General features: G+C 52.9%; 1 protein-coding gene across 29 annotated transcripts; it reads right to left on the bottom strand.

Moving 5' to 3' along the window:
- Window positions 1-1631: 1631 nt before the first annotated feature.
- Window positions 1632-22678, bottom strand: NYNRIN (NYN domain and retroviral integrase containing). Of its 29 annotated transcripts, XM_084768165.1 has the most exons (11): window positions 22361-22677; window positions 14199-14857; window positions 13142-14066; window positions 13076-13108; window positions 12845-12877; window positions 11727-12778; window positions 10718-10848; window positions 10490-10586; window positions 8846-8947; window positions 8545-8646; window positions 1632-6100 (listed from the first exon to the last, which is right to left on the bottom strand). In XM_084768165.1, exons 1-11 carry the CDS (start codon window positions 22556-22558, stop codon window positions 3232-3234), a joined length of 6201 nt encoding a protein of 2066 aa, XP_084624291.1. In that variant the 5' UTR covers window positions 22559-22677; the 3' UTR covers window positions 1632-3231. The 29 variants fall into 29 exon arrangements, with proteins under 29 accessions (XP_084624291.1, XP_084624289.1, XP_084624283.1 ...); XM_084768163.1 differs by having other exon boundaries at window positions 11727-12877; XM_084768157.1 differs by having other exon boundaries at window positions 11727-12943.

Genomic DNA, 22678 nt, shown 5'->3' on the forward strand with positions numbered 1-22678 from the left:
AAATGCTCTGGGGGATGGGGGTGGGGGTTGGGGGTTGGAATGGAATGCAGAATCCTTGACATGTTGTGTGAGACGTCTCACAATCCAACGGCTGCGGTCTCCCCAGCTCCATCACATGTCACCTGCAAGAACGTAAAACAAGTTGCACCATTGGGCTAGCACCTCTTAGAAAATGAAAGTAAAAGATCTAAGTCAAAACTTCATAGGACCAAAAAAACAACAACAACAACAAACTTCATAGGACCAAGAGGATTGTTCTTAGACTCAAGAGAAAAAAAATCAGGATACATTTGAATTTGTGAAGCATCTCAATCTGGACCAAACTAAAAAAGAAAAAAATTATATTTTTACATTTTACTTTATGTGTACGAGTGTTTTGACTGAATGTGTGTATGTGCAGGTTGGGAAAGCACCTAGCCTAAACTCAGTATATATTGAGTTGTTCATGTGTGTATTAGTAAACAGTTGGAGAGCTGTGGGGTCCCAGGGTCCTTGAACAATCTCCAAGCGCATACGGAAAGTTGTGCATTCTAGCCGCCCTTTTTACCTGCTACAATGTTTCTGTCGTTCAGTTTTACAGGGAACACAAAGGGTTAGCCTAGTACGGTGGTACCGAGTCACAGATGCTTATGTGAGTTTTGACACTAGGATGGGAAGGCTGTGTGGACCGCACTAGGGGAAGGGTCTGTCTGTGTGGTGACTGTTTTAGCTTCTCTGTCAGAGATGAGAAAGCCCACCTATCTGTGCCCTAAATGAGAATGGGACGGGAGGAAATGAGTGGCCGTGGCTGCGAGCGAACAGTGCCCACAGTGCTGGACTCTGCAAAAAAATAGAGGGAATCTCAGCGAGGCGTGGTGGCCTGTGCCCGTAACCTCAAAATAGGGAAGGAGGAAACAGAGGATCGGGAATTCAAAGTCAGCCTCGGCTACATAGCAAGTTGGAGGCTAGCCTGGGCTCCATGAGACCATGCCTCAAAAAAAAAAAAATAGAAGGACACTCAACTATCTATTAAAACCTCATAAAGTATCTATAAGCAAAAAATATTCTTAGAAACCAGTGTGGTTAAGAGCTGATCACTGTTTCAAGCTATCGAAACAGAGAATAAGAGGATGTTGCTGACCATCTATCTAAAAGGCCTTCCATTTTAGCACCCCTAATCTCTTGCTCTCTGACCTGCACTAAGTGAAGGCCTCTGCTTTTGCAGAAGGCGCTCTGGCGTGACTCTTCTGAATAGCACACAAGCTGTGTGCTCCACGGGCTCTCATAGGTCTCATGTACTGTGTCACCTGACTTTGGGGGAGACCACGTCAGTCACATCACCTGCTACCCTCTCCACGCCTACACAGAGCATGCTTCAAGTAGGGAACGAATGGGGGTCACGTACGACCTTGCCCTCCTTCCTGCACTCTGAAACCATGTTGGCACCAAGCAGAAGTCTGGGCATGTGGAAAAGGCAGCAGAAAGCCAAGGCCCAAAGTCAGAGCGCTTAGGCGAGAGTGTAGGGACTCTGAACGTGAGGAAGAACAGGGGTTCGAGGTGCAGGAAGAAGAATGAACCCTAACTCCACAGATGGCCCCCCCACACTGCTTATCCCCCCAATTCTGGAGAGGGGGAAAAAATCAAACATAAGCTCCATTTGAATTGATTTATTGAAAAATAAAATAAAATAAGTCACATGAAAGAACATATGATCAAAATTGTACGTAACAGGAAAAGTCTGAATACAGCCCTGGCATGGGAAAGCGAGGCTAACAATGCTATACAAAGAAGGGGGGAAAGAGACAAAGGTAAGGGGGTGGGGGTGAGGGAACGCAGTACCTGCTAAACACCCCACAGCTAAGCTCTCAGCAGCAGGAAGCATCCAGCACTCATTCCATCCAGATCCAGTGAGTTAATCTACAAGAGTTGGGAAATGGCAGCACAGGGAAAAGAGGTACAAAGCCCGAAAGGATGCCCATGCCTGAACCTGCTGCTAGAACTCCTGTTGTAGTGAACCCAAAGTCAGGAAGGTCCTTCTGGGTCCCAGCTCAGCCACCAAGTCGCTGTTCGACCAGCTGGACTCGGTGGCAACCCCCCTGGCCCCTGCATCCTGCAACGTCAGAAAACTGCACTGGCTCCTCAAGGAATGAGCGACTGGGAGCCCGAGCCGAAACGGCACGGTGCTGGACATCCTCTGCAGACTGGCAGCTCAGTGAGGTGAGCATGCCGAGGGATGAGACTAAGCACCCGTGACCGTGAGAGGCCCACTCCCACGGCAAGATCTGCACAACGCCACCAGCAGGCTCTAAGGGAGCACTACAGATCCAGAGAACTGCAGCCAATCAGCAGGACGAAGCAGTCCCCTGGCATCTAAGGGGATGGGTACCACGCAGGCAGGGGAGGGCTGTGGAAGGGGGTGAGAGGAGTAAGAGGTAAAGCCACCCAGCATCTCCCCCTGAAGCAGAGCGTGGGCACCACCGGACCTAACAGAAGCAGCTCTTCCCGGACAGATGCCACACTTGGTATCAAGGTCCTTGATTACTGGGAGTGATCACCATCCCAGCAGCAGGGCTCAGGAATCGCCACTGACTGGAATCTAATGAGGTAGGCCGCCTCCTCCTGTCCAGCCTGCTCTTCCCTTTACAAACAGGTGGGAGGCTCGTGGCTGATCGCCTCCACCCAGAGCCACCGTCCTGCAGACAGGGCAAGGCTACAGCCCTTTCTTAACAGCTGGAAAGACAGAGGAGGAAGCTGACAGGGAGAACTGCTGCCTCCCCGCTGCCAGTATGTGTCTGTGCCACTGAGAACTCCAAGGGCAAAGGCTTGCCAACTGCACAGCGTGAGGGGAGTCGCTCACATGGGTGTGGTACCCACTGTGAGATAATAGTGTCAGATGCCGGGTGCAACACACCCACGTACACTTGCATGGATATGAAGGGACAAGATGGCACTTAGGGGAGGACTGTGAGCCTGGCCTGCTTTATTAAGGAGATTTTCTGCTCCCAGGAGTAAAACTGCCAGAGCCCAGTATGACAACCTTTGGCACGTTCTCCAAACACCCCAGCCTAAGGGTGTTTCCATAGGGACAGTCATCCCGAGGTCAAGACAATTCAGCAAGGCTTTATGGAGAGACTTCTCCACAAAAGGCACGACGAGGTCCCCAAAAGCTGAGAGCACTGCTCACAGCAGAGAGGGGCCTAGCAGCAGAAACCCAGGACCCCCGTAAGCAGGCAGCTCCCCGGCTGCTCTAACTCACTGCTCCAAGTCCTTGAGGGACAGGGGCATGCCACTCTTGGCAAAGGCCTTCATTAGACTGCGGGGATAAACACAGCCCAGCTTATCTGGGATCGGAAAGCCCCACACCCTATAGAGTGACAGGCTCAATCGGTCCCCAACATAGAAGGGACCCACCCACTTGGCGCTGCTGCCATTCCTGGGGAGAGACAAGACAAGGACCTGGTCACCCACACTCCACCCATCCTCCTGGCTCTCCCTCCTGAGACGCCTGTTCTCCGCCTTCTCGCTCGCCTTGTCCGCCACCTTCCAGTGGAGGTCCAGCAGCCCCCGCGTCAGCTGCTGCAAGAAAGCATCCATCTTGAGCCCTTCAATGTTCGCACTGCTTATCTCCCACCACAGCGGCTCCATCAGCCTCATCTCACTCCCAGTCAGGACCTGGAAGGGTGTAGCCTCCGTGGTGGAGGCCCGAAAAGCCAGATGGAGCAAGGGCAGGGAGGCTGCCCACTTCTTGCCATGCAGGAAGATGAACTCCTTCAGCGCCCTCTTGAATTCCCAGTAGGCCTCTGAGCTCATCAGACAAGGAAGCTGGAGGGCCCTACTCAGTGTAGTCACCTGGGCCCCTAGGGCCAGCCCACAGCTCACCAGGACATGCCGGGCAAACTGGGGGCCTTGGGCCGCCTCCAGCCTCATGGGAACACCCCATCTGGCAAACACATGCTGCAGTAACAGCTGGGCCACGGCCATGTGCGTATAGGGCTTCAAAGGGAAGGCCTCTACCCAGCGAGTGTTGGCATCAGCCACGATGAGCACGTGCCTATGACCCTCCTCACTTACAGTGACAGGACCCACCACCTCGATCTGCAGACTCGACCAGGGAGCGGTTGACCTGGGAGGCCACGGGGACTCGATGACTTTCAACTCACTCCCTGTGAGATTTGGGGGGCTACAGAACAAACAGCTCCTGCAGTGGTCTTTCACGTGCTCCTGCATACCGGGCCACCACCCCAACAACCGAACCTTCTTATAGGTCTCCTCTGGCCTCTGGTGGCCCCCCACGGGGACGTCATGCACAGAAAAAATCAGATCCCTCCGAAGTTGCCTTGGGACTACCCAGACCCTGGGATGCTTTTCCGCCTTAAACATGAGCAGGCCACTGTCCTTGTCGATGCTGAGGGAGTTAAAGGCAGAACTGAACGGGGAAGGCCCGGACAATTTCTGCCCTGCCTGCAGCTTGCCAATGATATCGGCCAGGGTGCTGTCGCTCAGCTGTAAAGCCAGCAGGTTGGGCTTCCTGCCCTTAGTGTGGGGAGTCACCATCGGCGCTGGGACATCTTTCGGCAAATCCCAACTCTGCCCGCCCCCTTCGGCCCCCTGCTTGGCCAGAGTATCCACGGTCACAGCAAACAGAGAGCCCCGGTAAGAGGTTCGGTAGATGAAGGGGGGAGATGACAAGGCAGAAGTGAGAGCAATGACATAGGAGAGCAAGCTCGGATGAGGTAGAGAGGTCCCGGCAGACGAGAGGAAGCCCCGGGCCTTCCAGAGCGGCAGGAGCTCCCAGAGGACGCTGAAGATCCAGTGGCAGTGAGTGAGGAAAACCACTGGGAGGTTGGACTGGCCGAAGCGTTCTAGGCCACAGGCCACGGCTGCCAGGTGGGCATAGGTGGCTGTATAAGGGGGACAGGAAAAAGCAAGGGAGACTGGGGGGCTGGTGGGGGACAAGATGTAGAGACCAAACCCAGCACACGGCTCGCCGTCGCCGTGGTCGTTGTCGTCGCGGTAGAAGCAATAGCCAGATATATGGACGCAGATAAAAGTAGCCAGGTCAGAAAAGGGAGGCAGAAGCTGGAAAACTCGAGGCATCGAGGAAGCAGCTGTCAGCAGCTGGTTTTTCCCCAGCAGGCCGTGGAGAAGGGTCAATTCCAAATCCCTCTTGCCTTTGTCCTGCGCCAAGAGAGACCATCGGATCAGCCACGCTTTGGAACCCTTACGGCTTTCCTGTGTCTCATCGTCCACAGTGGTCCGGGAGGCATAGGAAAGACATAGAACGACCGGGTTGTCTCCAAGGCACTGGGAAAAATGCTTGAGGGCCCAAGCCACAGCATAGGGGCTGTCCCCCCCTGACTGAGGGCCCTCGCTGTCCTCATCGGGGAGGAGGGGTTTTGAGGTATAGGCAACAGGGTGCTTCTTTCCTGAGTGCTCCTGATGCAGGATGGCCGTGAGTGACACTTGGCTGACGGTCACTTCCAGGTAGAAGGGCAGCTGGGGGTTGGGGGTTGCCAGGCAGAGGACGGACACCAGGGCACGTTTCAGGGCCAGGAAGGCCTTCTCGTGCTCCCGGCCCCACCGCCAGTCCGGCTTCTGCTTGAGGAGGCTGTGCAGGGGGCCCACGAGGACTTCGTAGTCAGGAATAGCATCCTGGTGGGCGTCCATGAAGCCCGTGAAGTAGGACAGTGCAGTGAAGTTGCCGGGGACAGTGAGCTGGGCGAGCTGGCCGAGAACCTGCTCACAGGGAGCCTCCCCATCCCAGGGGACATCCGGGCAGGGAGGCGACAAGACCGGCAGAAGGTCGATGTCCAAAGCCCCCTCAGAGGGGTCGTGCAGGCTGAGACACTGGAGGATCTCCTCAGGAAAGGAAGGGCTTGCCACTCCAAACTCCGACCCCAGAGAAGAGCCATTCTCATCCTCCTCGTCGGACGCTGGCGTGCCTGGCTCCTCCATCAGCTCCTCTTCCACGATTTCTGCTCTCTGCTCCCTGACTTCTTCCACATCCTGTGGACCAACTGAAGGCTCAGCATCCGCGTCGTCGCTCAACTCAGAGACGCTGGCTGAGCTGGGAGGAAGGGTCTTCCACACCTTCAAGAAATTGCCAATGTCCATGTCCAGCCTATTAGCAAAACAAGAAGAAGAAGGAGAGGAGGAGGCAGCCCTGGCCACATGTGTGGTCACCCCGCAGAGCGCCACCTCATTCCTAAGAGTCTTTCATGCACGGTAGCTGTCAGTCAGGAGCCAGTCCACAAATACTTGCTGTCTAGGTTACAAATGCTAGAACTTCAGCAACGATTCTTCTGTGCTTTGAAAATGTTATCAAATCAAAACCTTCCTGACTGGGATGGTCAGCTTGGCGTAACCTAGAGTCGGGAGCCCCGGGGAAAGACTGTCTAGCTCTGGTACCTGCAGGCATGTCTGTGAGGGGTCAGCTTGATTACACACTGAGGCCAGAAGACCCTCCCACCATGGGTGGCTTCATTCCCTAGGCAGGGGATCCTAGACTGTGCAAAGTGGAGAAAGCGAGCTGAGCGCTAGCAAGCACACGTCTAGGGCTCTCTTCTGACTGCAGGCACAACATGCCCAGTTCTCACGAAGCCCCTGCCACCGTGACACACTTCCCCACTGAGAGCTGTGAGCCAAAATAACCTGCTAGCTTTGAGTCGGTGATTTGATAAGAGATGGCTGGCGCTATTACCCCAGGGTGCACATTCCAGGGGTGGGTCTAACGCACAACGAAAGCCTCAGGCTTCATTTCCAAAACCTGATGAAACGGCAGGGGTGGGGTGGGGTGGGGGAGGATGGAAGCAGTGTCTTGCCCGCAGGTCCCAACCAAGTACCCCTGCAGGTCCCAGGACACCAGGGGATGGGCAGCAAACATGGCTCAAAGCATATAGGGGCCAGAGGCTCAGGGTTGCCACAAGCTAGATCTGCCAAGATGACCTTGGAAGAGCCCCTTGAGTCTCAGACCCGTCATCTGTGGAATGAGGACTATGATCACTTCCATCTGACTCAGATTCTGAGGATCAGAGGAGAGGACCAACATGACAGGACCATTGACGGAGCTCTCTTGGACACAACGAAAGAAGAAGGCTGCCTGCTGCCACACACCCCCAGCAGGAGAAAGCAGAGCCAGCCAGAGACCAGGTTCCTCTGCCTGGTACATACACATGGAATGGAACGCCACACAGCTGCTAAAGCGCACTACGTGGATTTGCAGGGCACGGGTCCAAAGACGGCAAGAAAAGGCTGAGCACAGATGCCACTTGTGGAGACACACATGAAAAGGTGTTTGTACGGTGACAATTTCAGGGTTTTGGTTTCCTTAAAAAACACAGAAATCGAGCTGGAGCCAGGCCTGGTGGCACACGCCTTTAATCCCAGCATTCGGGAGGCAGAGGCAAGCGGATCGATGTGAGTTCAAGGCCAGCCTGGTCTACAAAAGGAGTCCAGGACAGCCAGGGCTACATAGAGAAACTCTGTCTCAAAAAACCAAAAAGAAAAAAAGAAAAAAAGAAAGAGCTGAAGAAGTGGCTAAGAGGTTAAGAGAACAGAGTTCAATTCCCAGCAACCACATGGTGGCTCACAGCCTTCTATAATGAGATCTGGTGCCCTCTTCTGGTGTGCAGGTGCACATGCAGGCAGAACATTGTATACTTAATAAATAAATCTTTAAAGAAAAAAATTTAAAAAGCATATATCCCCATACTTGACTCAAATAATTTTTTAAAACATAGAAATATTATAAGAACATGTTTTTCATTTTAATCCCAGGTGTGGGGATATGGGCTGCTTCACAGAGCTGACCATGATTTGCCTCGTGCTCTAGCAGAGGCACAGTTTTGCCAGCTGCAGATGGTTTCTGCAACTACGTGCTGTTTGGAAATGCTGGGAACTTTTCAGAGAGTGTACAAACGCTAGAGCCCTGGTGGGTGGTTGGTGGCTGGTGGTCAGTCAGGGGTGTTGGTAGCAGTTTGTTAGAAGTCGTGCTCAAAGGAAGAAATTAGATTCAGAGATTTCTCTCCCTCCCTCCCTCCCCCCCCCCCCCTCTCTCTCTCTCTCTCTCTCTCTCTCTCTCTCTCCCTCTATCTTTCTTTCACTCTTATCTAGTGATAAGGGGTGAGCCAGGTGGGGATAAAGGATGGAAAAGAGAAGAACCCACAAAATAGCAAGGACTGGCTACATGTGTGGGAAACATTAAAAGCCTGGGCTAGGGGGCTGGAGAGATGGCTCCTTGGTTAAGAGCACTGTTCTTCCAGAAGTCCTGAGCTCAATTCCCAGCAACTACATGGTGGCTCACAACCATCTATGAGATCTGGAGATCTGGTGCCCTCTTCTGGCGTGCAGGCACACATGGAAGCAGAATACTGTATGAATCTTTAAATCTTTAATAAAAATCTTTAAAAAAAAAAAAAGCCTGATGAAAATGGTGGACATATAAAAATGAAGAAAGGTCACACCACTGTTCACTACTAAGAACTAGATAAATGCCGACTAATACTAAGACCAGTTTCTGGTCAGTCCCAAGGATGCCTGGGAGGTAGAGAAGGCCTGACAAGTTACCTGTTTGGCTTCTTCAGAAATTCCTCCAAGGTGGGGCCATCACGGCCCAGGGGGTCATCTGGTACCATGAAGAGGCTCCCGGCAAAGGTGAACGGCAGCAGGCTGGACCCACAGAAGAAAGAGGAGAGGTCACAGGTCAGCCACACCCTGTTGCCTCTACAGGTCTGAGACCCCACCCCATGTGCCAGCAAGTACTGAGAAGCCCTACTCCAAGGCCCCCGCTTCCTTCCCCCAACATCTTCCCTGCCACAGGCTACGACGTCACTGAGAAAGAAGGGCCCAAGTCCCCAGGGCGCCTCACCGATCTTTGATCATCAGTTTCTTGGAACTGTTCATTAGGATGTGAATCTGTTCATTAGTGACAATGACCCCATCTGTCTCCTCTGCCAGCTTTACCATGAACCTGTAAGAGAAAAGAAATCATTCACCGCCCGGCAACCAGCCCTCTCCGTTTCTGGGCCGTCAGAAACTCTGCCCTCCATAACCAAGCCAAGACTATAGTGCGTAGCCTCTTCTTCATGTGGCCGTCTGGGATCCCAGCATCCCCCCCCCAGAAGGTGTACTTGGTTGCATAGACACCCCAAATGTATATACAGCCACACACCCCGTCTCATGCACATGGGTGCATACAACACAGAACCCATCCTCTGGTCCCCACTCACACACGAGTATTTTCTGCTCCAATTTTTTGCACTTGTGGGATGTAGATAAAATAGCCACCTGATGTTTCTGTAATAATTAAACTTGAGGTGATGCTTTTTAAGTGTCTGATTCAGTGCCCAGCACACAGCACACAGCACACAGTATTCTTCATTAAGGCACAATACTCACATTCATGTCAAGATGTACATCCACATATATACCAACTCATAAAATCACGTGTCTTAGTAAAGAAAATTCATTCTCCCAAGGATCACTTTCCTTCTAAGGAGAGTTGTAACCAGGGAGAAAGAACTCTCGGCAGTCCCTGGGTTTTCACATGCTGTTCCCAAAGTGCCCAGCAGAGGGCACCTCTACAGAAAAGTCATCTATCCTTAAACATTTGTCTAGATTTAGAGGCTTTAACCAGGTAGTGGGGGCACACGCCTTTAATGGTAGTACTCCAGAGGCAGAGGCAGAAGCAGGCAGAGCGCTGTGAGTTCAAGGTCAGCCTGGTCTACAGAGAGAGAGTTCCAGGACAGCCAGGGCTACGCAGAGAGACCAAACCAAACCAAAACCTTAGCCAAGAGTCAGCTCTGTGAGCTGGGAAGCTTGACTGGTTCTGCCCAGCCCTTCACAGGCTTGAAGGCTGTGTGGATTGCAGGGAGCACAGGAAAGAAACAGCCTCTCCCTACCTAGCACTCACGGTGCCCAAGTGAACCCAGCAGTTTGGCTGAGCATCGGGCCCAGGACTACAGCAGGGCCTCTCTTCCCTGCCCTAGTATAAGCGGGGTCCACAGACTCCCCTAGGCACACTTGTTCTGCAGCCATGCTGGACAGTGAGGGCTGCGGGTGGCAAGCACAGAGGATGTCAGTGTTGAGGCAAACCACGCCCTTCTATCTCCATCTCTAGAGCCTTGCCTAAGGATCCGGCTAGGTACGGTCACATACATACCCCCTCCCAGCAGAGCTCGGGGAAGGAGGCTTGAAGGCATTCCTTGAGATATGGACGGAAAAGCCTGCGGTACCTGTGACTCTCACTTGAGGCGCAACTCAATTGGATGAGCCTCACGCTCACTGGCCAAGGCGTGGCCTCCACAGGCCATGGAGGAGGGTCGCCAGCTAGCTCAGGGGAGTACTGCACCTCAGTTCCAAAGACGGCAGCAACCTTGTGCTTGGAAAGAGCCAACCTTCAGCCATCGCCTCATCTGTACGACGGCCCCTCCTCTCAGACGTGTCATTTGTCCCCATTGCCCCCTGAGAAGACGAGGTGGGACCCCACAGAGGGACCCGGGGAATGGCACACCTGTAATCGTACGTGGTGATCTTCTTGCCGTTTTCCAGCTGGGAGGGGGTGATTGAAAGCATCTTGAGGGAGTGAAGCTTCGTCAGAAAGTGGCTCTCTGAGGAGACACGGGACACAGAGATCAGGGGAGGGGCCACGTGGGAAAGACCACGGTAGGGTGCTGGACCAACGCAAGGAGAAGGCCAGCCCGGTGGTGCTGGAAGGGCCGGGCAGCCGTGGGCACCTCACCTCTCACTTTCCGGTTCTTCTTCAGCTGCCAGGTGGGTACAAACACAGTGACCTCTCGGTGGCCTCGGTTCCAGAAGTACTGCACTGCCAGGGCGATGCCTCGGCAAGAGAAGAAGTGCTGGAGGCCATGGCTGTGGGGATGGCGGGAGTGAGAGAACTGTTTCCCAGAAGGCCCTCCCCACGCGCCCACACGTTATCATTTACCCCAGCAGCACTGATGTTCCCCTCTCCCTGCCCACCCCCCCAAGCCTCCCCACACACACACACACACTCTCTCTCTCTCTCTCTCTCTCTCTCTCTCTCTCTCTCTCTCTCTCCCTCCCTCCCTCCCTCCCTCCCTCCCTCCCTCCCTGAGACAGGGTCTCTCTGTGGCTCTGGCTGTCCTGGATGGAGCTTACTATATGGACAAGGCTGGTCTTAAACCCACAGAAGTCTTCCTGCCTCTGCCTCCTGTGTGCTGAGACTAAAGGTGTTGCATCACCACACCCAGCCTGCAGGTCCTGTTGAGAACTTAAAGAAGGAAAAAAATAATAATCCCTGACCACCTACTGTGTTCTGGGAGCCTGCTCAGCACACATAACTACTCTCCTATGAGACAACTTAAGCAGTCTGGCATGGCTCTGTGCTCACACCTCAACAGCAGTAAGCACTCATGCAGGCTGTGGTCAGGAAAAGCTTCTAACAGGTTCGGGGCCAGGTCTTGAAGTCTGAGCTGCTGAAAAACTGGCTTAGGAAAAGCACAGGTCTTTGCAGGAGGTAGATCTGAGCCCAGAGGTCAAGGAAATCCCTGGCTGACTCAGAGACCATGAGCAAAAGTCCTCACCTCTCCAACTGTCCACATGTACCTAAGAACAGAAGCCTACATTTAGAGACTTGTCAGGGCTTTGACCTCACTACCTACTACGCAGTAGCCATTCCACATGGCCCCTTCCCCTCTCTAGTTACCCACAGAAGGTCAGGAAGGGACGCCTGCCCTGTGCCCCAGCACATCCAGCCCACGGCTACTCACACCATGGCTACACTGCTGCCGTCAATGACCACTCTCCTCAGCCTCGGATTGCCAGGCTCCTCAGACAAGTTCATCTCGAAGGGTGTGTTCAAGGCCTCGTTGTACCTCTGAAAGCTGGCCACTGTGTTGCTGGCCTGTGGGTGGTGAGGCGACTGCCTCTGGCCTCCCTCCCAAGCCCCAAGAAGTCCTTCCTTCAGAAATTGATGCTTACTTCTGGAGGCCAAGGTGTCACTGGACTGGAGACACTGCCTTCCAGTCTTTCCCTGACCCTTAGACACGGCAGCTCTACTCTTTGAAGCCTGGACCGCACTTGGGAGTTTGGCCTCCTCCACCGCTGGCCCTGCAGCTGTGGACCTCTTCTGGGCTGCAGATGTTTTAGACGGTCTGGAGGCTTTGGGAGATTTGCTGGGCACAGGTGTTTGGGGAGCTGCAGATCCTGTTTTAGCCACCGGCCCAGTTTGAACTTTGGGGTTTGGGGGACCCACAGGTGTTTTCACTGAAAGCGTTTTCTGAGCTGTAGGAGTCTGGGGGGATGTGGGTGTGTCGGGAGCTGCTGGTTGACCCCCAGCTGCGTTTGGGACTGCGGGCACCACAGGAGCTGCTGGCTTTGTTGAGGCTGAAGGCACTTTGGGAGCTGTGGGCTCTGGGTATACTACAGACTTCTTTGGGGTTGTAGGCACTTTGGGAGCCGCAGAAAGCCCCTCCCCAGTGGGTGAGTGTTCAACTTTGGACACTGCTGCAGCCATGGGCATTTCAAGAGTTTCAAACACTGTTGGAGCTTCGGGTGCCGACTGACCTGGCATCCCGGTTTGAGGCACCGGCCTCTCTTGAGCTGTGGATCCACCTTGCTCTGTGGGCAGTGCTGATGAGGGCAGCCCTTCCATGTCTTTACGATTTGATGATGTACTTCTTTCATTTCCCTGATCAGCAGCAGCCTGGGGTATAGACGTCAAAGATGGTCCTATGTGCAGAAGTTCTGGGCTGACTTTCTCTTTGGTACCACAGTCCCCTGGCCTAATCTTCTCTTTGGTACCACAGTCCCCTGGGCTGACCTTCTCTTTGGTACCACAGTTCCCTAGGCTAATCTTTTCTCTGGTACCAGAGTCCTCTGGGCTAACCTTCTCTTTGGTACCACAGTCCCCTGGGCTAACCTTCTCTCTGGTACCAGAGTCCCCTGGCCTAATCTTCTCTTTGGTACCACAGTCCCCTGGGCTAACCTTCTCTTTGGTACCACAGTCCCACGGGCTAACCTTCTCTTTGGTACCACAGTCCCCCGGGCTAACCTTCTCTCTGGTACCACAGTCCCCTGGGCTAACCTTGTCTTTGGTACCACAGTCCCACGGGCTAACCTTCTCTTTGGTACCACAGTCCCCTGGGCTAACCTTCTCTCTGGTACCACAGTCCCCTGGGCTAACCTTCTCTTTGGTACCACAGTCCCCTGGGCTAACCTTCTCTTTGGTACCACAGTCCCCTGGGCTAACCTTCTCTCTGGTACCACAGTCCCCTGGGCTAACCTTCTCTTTGGTACCACAGTCCCCTGGGCTAACCTTCTCTCTGGTACCACAGTCCCCTGGGCTAACCTTCTCTTTGGTACCACAGTCCCCTGGGCTAACCTTCTCTCTGGTACCACAGTCCCCTGGGCTAACCTTCTCTCTGGTACCACAGTCCCCTGGGCTAACCTTCTCTTTGGTACCACAATCCCTTAGGCTGACCTTCTCTCTGGTACCACAGTCCCACGGGCTAACCTTCTCTTTGGTACCACAGTCCCTTAGGCTGACCTTCTCTTTGGTACCACAGTCCCCTGGCACCCCAGGTAAACTGATGATCTTTGTGGGGGTCTCTGGCCTCGTGCTCTGCTTTAAGGCCGTCTCCCTCCCTAGCTCTGCATCTGGTCTACACGCTGAGCTCTCCGCGCTGGGCAGAGGGAGCAGCTCTTTCCGCTTCCACTCCAGGGTTAAGGGCAAAGGATTGTGTCCTGGCAGCTTCAGCTGAGTGGGGCCCATAGGCCTCTGCCAGAAGGAGAAATTGAAGCAAGCCTGGGAGAGGAGCCAGGCCAGGTGAAGAGACTGCAGCTCATTGATGTTCCAGAAGGTTGCAGCAACAGTCCCTGGCCACAGGGGCCCAAAGGCTGGTCCAGGGGCCCAGGCCTTCCAGGATGGACACACGCTGCTCAGAGCTGACACCGGCGGCTGCAGTGAGGCTCTGTCCATCCCCCTCTGCACCTGCCTTGGCTGCAGGAGGGCATGGGTGCTGTCTGAGGGGTCCTGGCTGCGGGAGGCTTGCACAACAGGTCCCTCCTCTCCAACACTGCTCGTAGCACTTTGCTTGTTGGGCCGGAACCTGGAGAAAAAGCCCAAGTTTATTGAAAAGACGAGAAAGGCAATTTGGTCCCAAATTACTATTTCATTGGGATCAGGATCAGGGACCAGGGTCAGGGACAGGGACAGAGAAGACTCATTCTCCAGAACTTACCCTGCTAGCTGGTGCGCTGTCTCCTGCTGAGAGTTCCGAGCTGGGATCAGGGGCCCGGCTGCTTCCAAACCTGTTACTGTCTGTGAATTTTCTGAAGCCCGATCCAAGGTTCCTATCTCTACGAAGGGTCCAGGGCCATCTCCTGTGGTCACCAGGGATGAGCCTTCCTTCTGCTGCTGCTGGTCAGGGCAGATAAGGACCTCTGGGCTGGAGCAGGTAGCAGAGGCGCCAAAGTGGCTGATCCACTGAGTGATGTCCTCCTTGCCAGCAGCTTCTCGGACCAGGCCAAGAAGCAGCTCCTGGACAGCTGGGGGAAGCTGCAGCAGGTCCCCTGCATACTGGTCACCGCGGAGCCACACCACGGCCCCAAAAGCCTGGGTCACCTCTGTCTCCCAAGCCCCCCGCGGGGTGGTCATTGGGGCAGGGCCCCAGCGCAACCGTGCCACCAGCTCCTCCAGCCAGTTCTGCGTCATGGTGAAAGATTCAGTGAGGCCACCCACCATCAGGGAGCCGGGGGGACCAGGCACCAGGTAGGCCAGGGTACTCCAGCAGAGGCAGTCCAGGAACAAGCCTTGTGCCCCAAGAAAGGCGCAGTGCAGGACTGGTGGATAGCGAACCTCCTTCCACAGCTCTGGGCTGCACAGACCCTTCAGATACTCCTGGGCAGAAGGGAGAGAGCAAAGGGAACGAGCCAGTCAGTGGTTAATCTCAGTCTGTCCTCTGCACCTCGAAAGCTTGCTAAACCCATGCCCTCCCGCAGATGACACCACCAGGCACGGATGCTCTCCACCCCACCCACGCCCCACCCCACCCATGCCCCGCCCCCCTCTTCCCAGGGAGTGGTGGCAGAGTGGATGACACTGAAAGTAAAAAAAGAGAAAAGACTGGCTGGAGAGACAGCACAGTAGCTAAGGGTACTTTTCTGCTTGTCTGAAGGACCCAGGTTCAATTCCCAACACCCACATGGCAGCTCACAACTGCCTATAATTCCAGTTCTGAAGGATCTGACATCCTCATACCAATGCACATAAAATAAAATTAAATAAATTATTTTTAAATTCTTAAGAAAAGAGAGAGAGAGAGATGACTCAAATTTGGAGTCAAGAGACCTTGTGTCAGTTTTAATTCAGCCTTAACAGACGAGGAAGGATTGTTGGCAGTCTGCCATTTTCTCAGGACCTCAGTGTCTTCGCCTATAGTGAGGCAAGTTAAGCTAGATATGCTTGGGTCCAGCCCCCCCTGTGTGGCACCTGGGGGGAAGGGAGGTACAAACCACCAAGTACCTAGCTCTCATGTACCTAGTACTCACGGGCAGCCTGGGCCAAGTTCTTAGTTCCCTCCTCACATTTGTATCTCCCCATCCGTTCCCACCAAATCACTAGACAGGAAGCTCTGGTGAGCTAAGTGAGCTAAGGATGGCGCCTGGCACAGCCTCATCCCATCCTAGTGTCTCGTAAGAGCTTGTGCAAGCGTGCACAGCTCGACAGTGTCTGCTCCACACCCCAGCTGCCTGAAACCAGAGCTCTCTACACCTCCTCCTGCTGACTACACAGTGACTCTCAGGATTCCCGCTCAATCCCCTCCACAAGCTCTCCAGCACAACCTGTACCTGTAACCATGGTTACCCATGTAAGTGAAGATAAGTTGCTGGGCCAGCGTCCGGAGGGATATTCCAGGTTCACATTGTGTCTAACCAGAAGGCAGGCCTCTAGTTCTCGGCTGACAAGCCCTCATGTTCGCAGGGAGAGCGGCTGGCTTCATCTGGCTACCAGCATTATCCGGTCATCTTCAGGAGCTCGTAAGCCGTCTCGTAAAGTGGCAGCCCAAGTGGACTGAGCTGACCCTCGTGTCCTTCCACATCCATGTCCTTAATAATCGCCCCCTTCCTGCCTTCCCTGACAGTTCCATTTGGTGACAGACGTCTGTCCCTCTCCTACCACCACCACCCCCGTACTCCCCTAACCCCCACCTGACACCCCACCCCCTGCTTTTTAAAGTCTCCAGCAGCCACCTTGAAGCCCACACTAGCGTCTTTGCTCAGGGCATACGACATCCCCCCCTGTTTTAGCTGGCTTCCGCTGCCTTCCTTCCCAGGTGTAACTTCTCCCACCCTCTCCCACGCAAACCTAATCCCGTCCCACTACCAGGCAAGAGCAAATGTGACCGGATGCATGCAACCCTCAATTTAACAAATGTTCCAGCCAGGCGTGGTGGCGCACACCTGTAATCCCAGAACTCAGAGAGTTCGAGGTCAGCCTGGTTTACAAAGTGAGTCCAGGACAGCCAAGGCTAACACAGAGAAACCCTGTCTCGGAAAAAAAAAAAAAAGTTCCCCATCCCATGTGGCCCACATCCTAACTACATAATATGTAAAGTCAAAGAAGCAGGCTAAGGAAGAAAATTGAGCATAGGTTCTTTTAAAAAAAAAGTCCGATGGGGTTGTGGAGAGATCTGTGAACAAAACGCTTATTACACGGTCATGAGAAACACGAGAGCCTCCTATCTCCAGCTCCTACAGCTGTGGCTCTCAACCTGGATCCCTCTGGGGGAGGGTCAACCTGAATCCCCCTGGGGGAGGGTCAACCTGGACCCCTCTGGGGGAGGGTCAACCTGGACCCCCTTGGGGGAGGGTCAACCTGGACCCCTCTGGGGGAGGGTCAACCTGGACCCCCTTGGGGGAGGGTCAACCTGAATCCCCTCTGGGGGAGGGTCAGCCGACCCTTTCACAGGAGTCACTTAAGACCATCAGAAGACACAGACCTTCACATTACAATTCACAACAGTAGCAAAATTACAGTTATGAAGGAACAACAAAATTATTTATGATTGGGAGGGCCCCAACACCATGAGGGTCGCACACCAGGAAGGTTGAGAATCGCTGTTCCAGAGTGACGGAGGATCTTATGGGGGTCCCTGGCCAACCAGTCTAGTCAGTCAGTGAGTTTCATTGTCTGTAAAAAATAAAATGCCACCTCAAAAAAGCAGAGAGGTGGAAGGTGCTGGAGAGATGGCTCGGCAGTGAAGGGTGTTTGCTGTTCTTCCAGAGGACTCAAGTTCAGTTCCCAGCACCCACATCTGACATCTCAGGATTGCCTGTGACTATAGCTCCAGGGGATCTGACACTTTCTAGATCACCAATCATTACCTCTTTTATAAAAGGTACAGCAATTGAGATCATTTTTAAAATAATAAATATGAACTAATGTTTATTAGACCTTATTATGTGCCAGGCACATAGATAATGTAATAGATTCCTCTCCTAGTCCTGCAAAGGAAATCTCCATTATCTTTTGTTTTAGATGAGAAAGGAGGGTCAAAGGTTCAAGTTCACACACAAGCAAGGATGCCCAGCACAGTGACCCCAAAGTCTAGGATCTCACCATGATGTTAGTGACACTGAAAAACAAAAATGAATGAGGAAACAGCAAGCATTTACAGTCCAGAAAGTGATCTGAACAATCTATAGATAAATGACACCTAAAAATAGGAAAAACATCAAAAACAGTGGTATTTGTAAAAATATATTGCCTAAATTTCCACAGATCCTCTGTCAATTTGAAGTTAAATAAAAACATTAACATCAAACAATATTATACCCATCCATGCACGCAAGATGCTTGCAACTCCCAGGATCCGCCTTCCTTCCTTCCTTCCTTCCTTCTTTTCTTTCTTTCTCAGGGATCCGCCTGCCTCTGCCTCTTCAGTGCTGGGATTAAAGGCGTGCGTCTCCATACCCAGCTTTCTCCTTATAAGTCAGTATTCCATCTGCCTTCAAGGGCCACCCCAATTTACACAAAAAGGCTAAGAAAAACGAAAGAACCAAAACTCAAAGAGTGGAAGGAAAAAAGGCCAAGTTCTTAGAAAAGGAGGTCAATCTGAAAACCTAATACTCCTAACACAGAGGGAGACAGACAGACAGAGACAGAGACAAAGACAGACAGAGACAGAGAGACAGACAGAGACAGACAGAGACAGAGACAGAGAGACAGATAGACAGAGAGACAGATAGACAGAGAGACAGAGACAGACAGAGACAGAGACAGATAGACTGAGACAGAGACAGAGAGATAGACAGACACAGAGACAGACAGACAGACAGACACAGAGACAGACAGACAGACACAGAGACAGACAGACAGACACAGAGACAGACAGACAGACAGACAGACACAGAGACAGACAGACAGACAGACAGACACAGACACACAGAGACCTCCTTACCTCCAAAAGGCCTTCATTACTCTCATTTCTCGTCTCAGAAGCACACTGAGCAGTATGGCACACAACACACAGAACACTTTTTTAAAATAACAACGCGCATGACTCCTGGACTCTTATTAAAGTGTAATGACAGCAATGAAGAACAAGAAACAGCAAGAAAAGAGTTGAAAGAGTCAGGCAAAAGTCAGAGTTAGCCAGGTATGGTGCTGCACACCTTCAATCAACACTTAGAAGGCCGCGGGGAGGTGTATCGGGCCAGCCTGGTCTACACAGCAAATTCTGGGACACCCAGGGCTACGCAGAAAGACTGTTTGAAAATAAAAAGCTAGGCTTAGAAAGTAGAAAAATGGGGGCAGGGGAGGGGGGTCTAGAGAGATGGCTAGGCAGTTAAGAGCCCTGGCTGCTCTTCCAGAGGACCCGGGTTGGATTCCCAGCACCACACGGTGGCTGACAACTGCTGTCATCAGATCTGATGCCCTCTTCGGGTGTGCAGGGACACATGGATGCAAAGCACTCATACATAAAACACATAAACAAACCTTTAAAAATAGAAAAAGCAAACGAAAATGGGAGAAAAGGCCAAAAGGGCCTGCAGAAAGCTCGTCTAGACAGGAACTCAAGAGGGCAAAGTGCGCATGACGGGTCGGCAGCCTCCAATGCTGCAGAAGGGCAAACTGTGAAGTCCAGAAGGAAGGCCTGGTGAGTGCCGAGTAACACGGGAAATGAAACACGTGTCCACACAAAACAGGCTCACCGCGAGGACTCACCATATTAATAAAACTACAAACTTGCTCAAGGGAAAACATCACATGCAAAGGGACAAGACCAGAACAGCCTCAGACTGCTCAAATGTCAACAGATAGTGTCTTCTCGTTACTGGGGGGAAAAGGTTTCCCTTTATCACTCAGTACCAGCTAAGCTACCAATCAAGTGACCTTCAGATACTGGCCTTCAAGTGGCCTTCAGACATTCAGATAACAACACACCTGTCCTCCTAGAAAATATGGGGTAGGCACATGACTCCATGGAGGAGCCTCAGTCCTGGGGAAATACTTATACATTATATATGTGTACATTGTATTTATATTTTATATACTATGTATACACACACACACACACACACACACACACACACACATTTCCTAAATCCTTTACTGCACAAGAACTTAAAAAACACAAGCCTAACAGATTTTTTTTTCTCAAAAAGCAAGCACAGGTGATATCAAAACATCCCCAGGCCCTACGTGTATATGTGTGTGTGTGTGTGTGTGTGTGTGTGTGTGTGTGTGTGTCTGTGTGTCTGTGTGTGTGTCTGTGTGCGCACATGCATTAGGAAACTTAGTCCATTCTCTGCCACCATAAGAAAATGCCATCCATTGGGAGACAGGAACGTGCAGCCCATCTTATAATAAATAGCTCACCTCTTAATACTGCTATATCCACAATTAAACTGTAGCACGCATCTTGGTAGGGGCAGACAGACCATAGCGCCTCTACAGAGCAATTTCCAAAACCAAGAAGCCATGAAAAGAGCTAAACAATCTTCTGAGTGAAAAGCAAGAGACCCCCCCCCCTCAGTCGTTACTGGGTACAGCTGCCACTGTAGGACCCAACTGGTTCAGACGGTGTACGGCTGCTACACAGTGCAGAAGGGACGCAAGGGTTTAGCCTTTTCGCCCAGCTCTGCTGTCTGCTTATTGGTTTTCACCTCAGGGGAGCCAGCTTCCCAGATGTCTGTTGTCCCACCTGGGGTGTGATATGAAGCAACATCCCCGATATTCCCTCAGTCCTCTCACTGTACAAGAACTTAAAAACACAAGCTTAACAGGGATTTTTTTTTCCTCAAAAAAGCAAGCACGGGTGATATAAGAGCACGCCCAGGCCCTGCTTTAAGTGAGCCTGCATCTTCCTTGACACCCTCTTCCACTCAGACCAGGACCCACTTTGCCCTTCCTTCTCTCCCAGAAGTTCCATGCCAGCTGGCCACGTGTGAAAGGCCTCCAGTGTTGCCAGAGTGCAAACTCCAGGCGCCCACAGCTACAGCTGGAGTCAGCCACACTGCATCCCTAGGAAAACCAAGCCGTCCTCAGTCCTCACATGCATTACTTCGGCTGGCCCTCATGGACTCTTACAGAGAATAGTATTAGTGCATTGTTTTACAAATGAAGAAAAGGGGAAAAAAAAAAGCTCAAGATGGTGAATTACTAGACCTGGGCCTCTTCAAACGCGGTGACAAGGTGTCAACCCCGGATCTCCTGACCCTTGGAACAAAACCTTATCCTCTCTACATTCTACATTCTTTGGCCCCAAAGTTTCTCCCTTCTGTTCACCACCAGGGACAAGAAAGGAAGTTACCCAGAATCCCTTGCAAGCTACATCCCTCCCCCCACCCCCATCTTCAACAATGTCTCTCTCCAGGGCAAAGAGGGATGGATGCTAAAGGAGACTAGCAGAGGCGCTGGGTTCACTTAGTAGGGTTTGGAGTGAGCCTTCACAGCCAGACTCCAGGGCCCGGGGAGGCAGCAGTGCAGGCGAGGGCTGACAAGCTGGAAGAGGCGGACCTGAAGTTTAAACAAGAGCCACTAAGTGGGGCATCTCAGGCAGCGCTATTGGGGGGTGTGGGAGGGCAGAGGAAGCAGGTGGCTCAGCATCAGAGGGCCTGTGTGGTACGCTCAGGCCCCCAAAAGAAGTAGCTTGGTCAGCTGGTTGGTTCTCCATGAAGGCTGAGCTGTGGTACTTTACAGCAACACTGAGAAGATAAAGAATCCAAGGGCCCCTTCTTAGCTTACCCTACCTCACCCTCTGAAGCTAAGGGGCCCCTGCACATCTGTTCTCTGGGCAAACACCTCTCCCCTCCCCCAGCTTCTCTGGCAGAACTGGAAAACTGCTGACGCAGCTGGCTCACTGAGCGTGCCCAGGAGAAATTTCCCAGCCTCCCGTCCTCCTGCTGCCAGTGTTCTGGGCCTCCCTGGCCCTAGGCCTTCACAGTCCCAGCTGAAGACCTAAGACTGGTGTGCATCAGAGAGAAGGGAGCCCCGGGTCACTCCTACAGGAAACGAGAAGGGAATTTGAGGGGGGGAGGGGGGGGCTCTCAGGGGACTGAGGCAGGGGGAGGAGCCCAAGCAGTGAAGCTGGTGAGAGAAGCCAAGTTGAGCTGTAGGAGCGACAAGTCGTGTGTGACCTGCCCTGTCCAATACCCAACCCCACACAGCAGGCCCTTTCACCTCAAGGTCCATGATCCTCTTCCCAGATTTCCCTGGCATCCCAAGGCAGTGCCTTCCAAGAACAGACGCATCCCACCCTGGGCACAGCAAGGATATGGGCCAGGGTCCCAGGTTCTAGACCAGTCACCACCAACCTGCTCCAACCAGACTCCCACCGGCTCTGAGCCCTACCGCCTCCTCTTAAACACTGCCAAGACTGCTCCAGAAGTGTCTCTAGGGCCCTCCTCCCGTCCTCAGAGAAATAGCCCGGGATTTAAAGCAGACAGAAAAAGGATGGAGGCCATCCAGAGTCTTGGTGAGAACAAAGACTGTATTTTGCAGAGGCCACAAAAATACAGGCCCTTAAATTGATCCCAAGACGAAAAAACTCAGGGCCCTGAACGCTGAGATGACTCCTAGAAAAAGAGTTTCAGCCGAGGTTCTCCAGCACACGTGAAAGGAAAGAAGTGACTCCAGAAGGCCAGGCCAGGAGTGGAGAAAGAGAGAGAGAGAGAGAGAGAGAGAGAGAGAGAGAGAGAGAGAGAGAGAGGTGGGGCAGAAAAGAAAGCAGAGAGACCCGAGCTGGGGTTGCAGATCTGGAGGAAGAAGGCCCAGTACCTACAAGCCAAGCAGCAGAACCCCAGTTGAAGACCTCTGGGGACCACTGACTCCCCAAGAGTGAGGGAGAGGATCTGACTAGAAGTGGCAGGTAAGGAGTGAAGAGAAGAAGCTACTTACTTTGGCTTTGCCCGTATTCTCCCGGGGCCCCTCCAGCTGCAGCCAGAAGTAGGGGGTATCGGGACGGCTCTGGAAGGCGTTCACCTTGACCCTGAAGATGCGCTGGACTTGCAGCCGCTGCCGGTGGACCCGGGGCTTCGATTTTGTCTGCACCATGAACCATTCCTGCGCTGGGGGTCTACCCCCCGACAAGAGCATGGCTGCCCCCCCTCCCGCCCCTGAAAAGCTTGAGACAAGTGTCACCGATCCCACCCGCCGCCGCCGAGGCCCCAGCCTCGAGGCCCCCCAACCACCTAGCAACGCAGCCTAAGCCACGCC

The sequence above is a fragment of the Acomys minous genome, assembly GCF_964271855.1.
Source record: "Acomys minous genome assembly, chromosome: 18".
In the NCBI taxonomy this organism is placed as follows: domain Eukaryota; kingdom Metazoa; phylum Chordata; class Mammalia; order Rodentia; family Muridae; genus Acomys; species Acomys minous.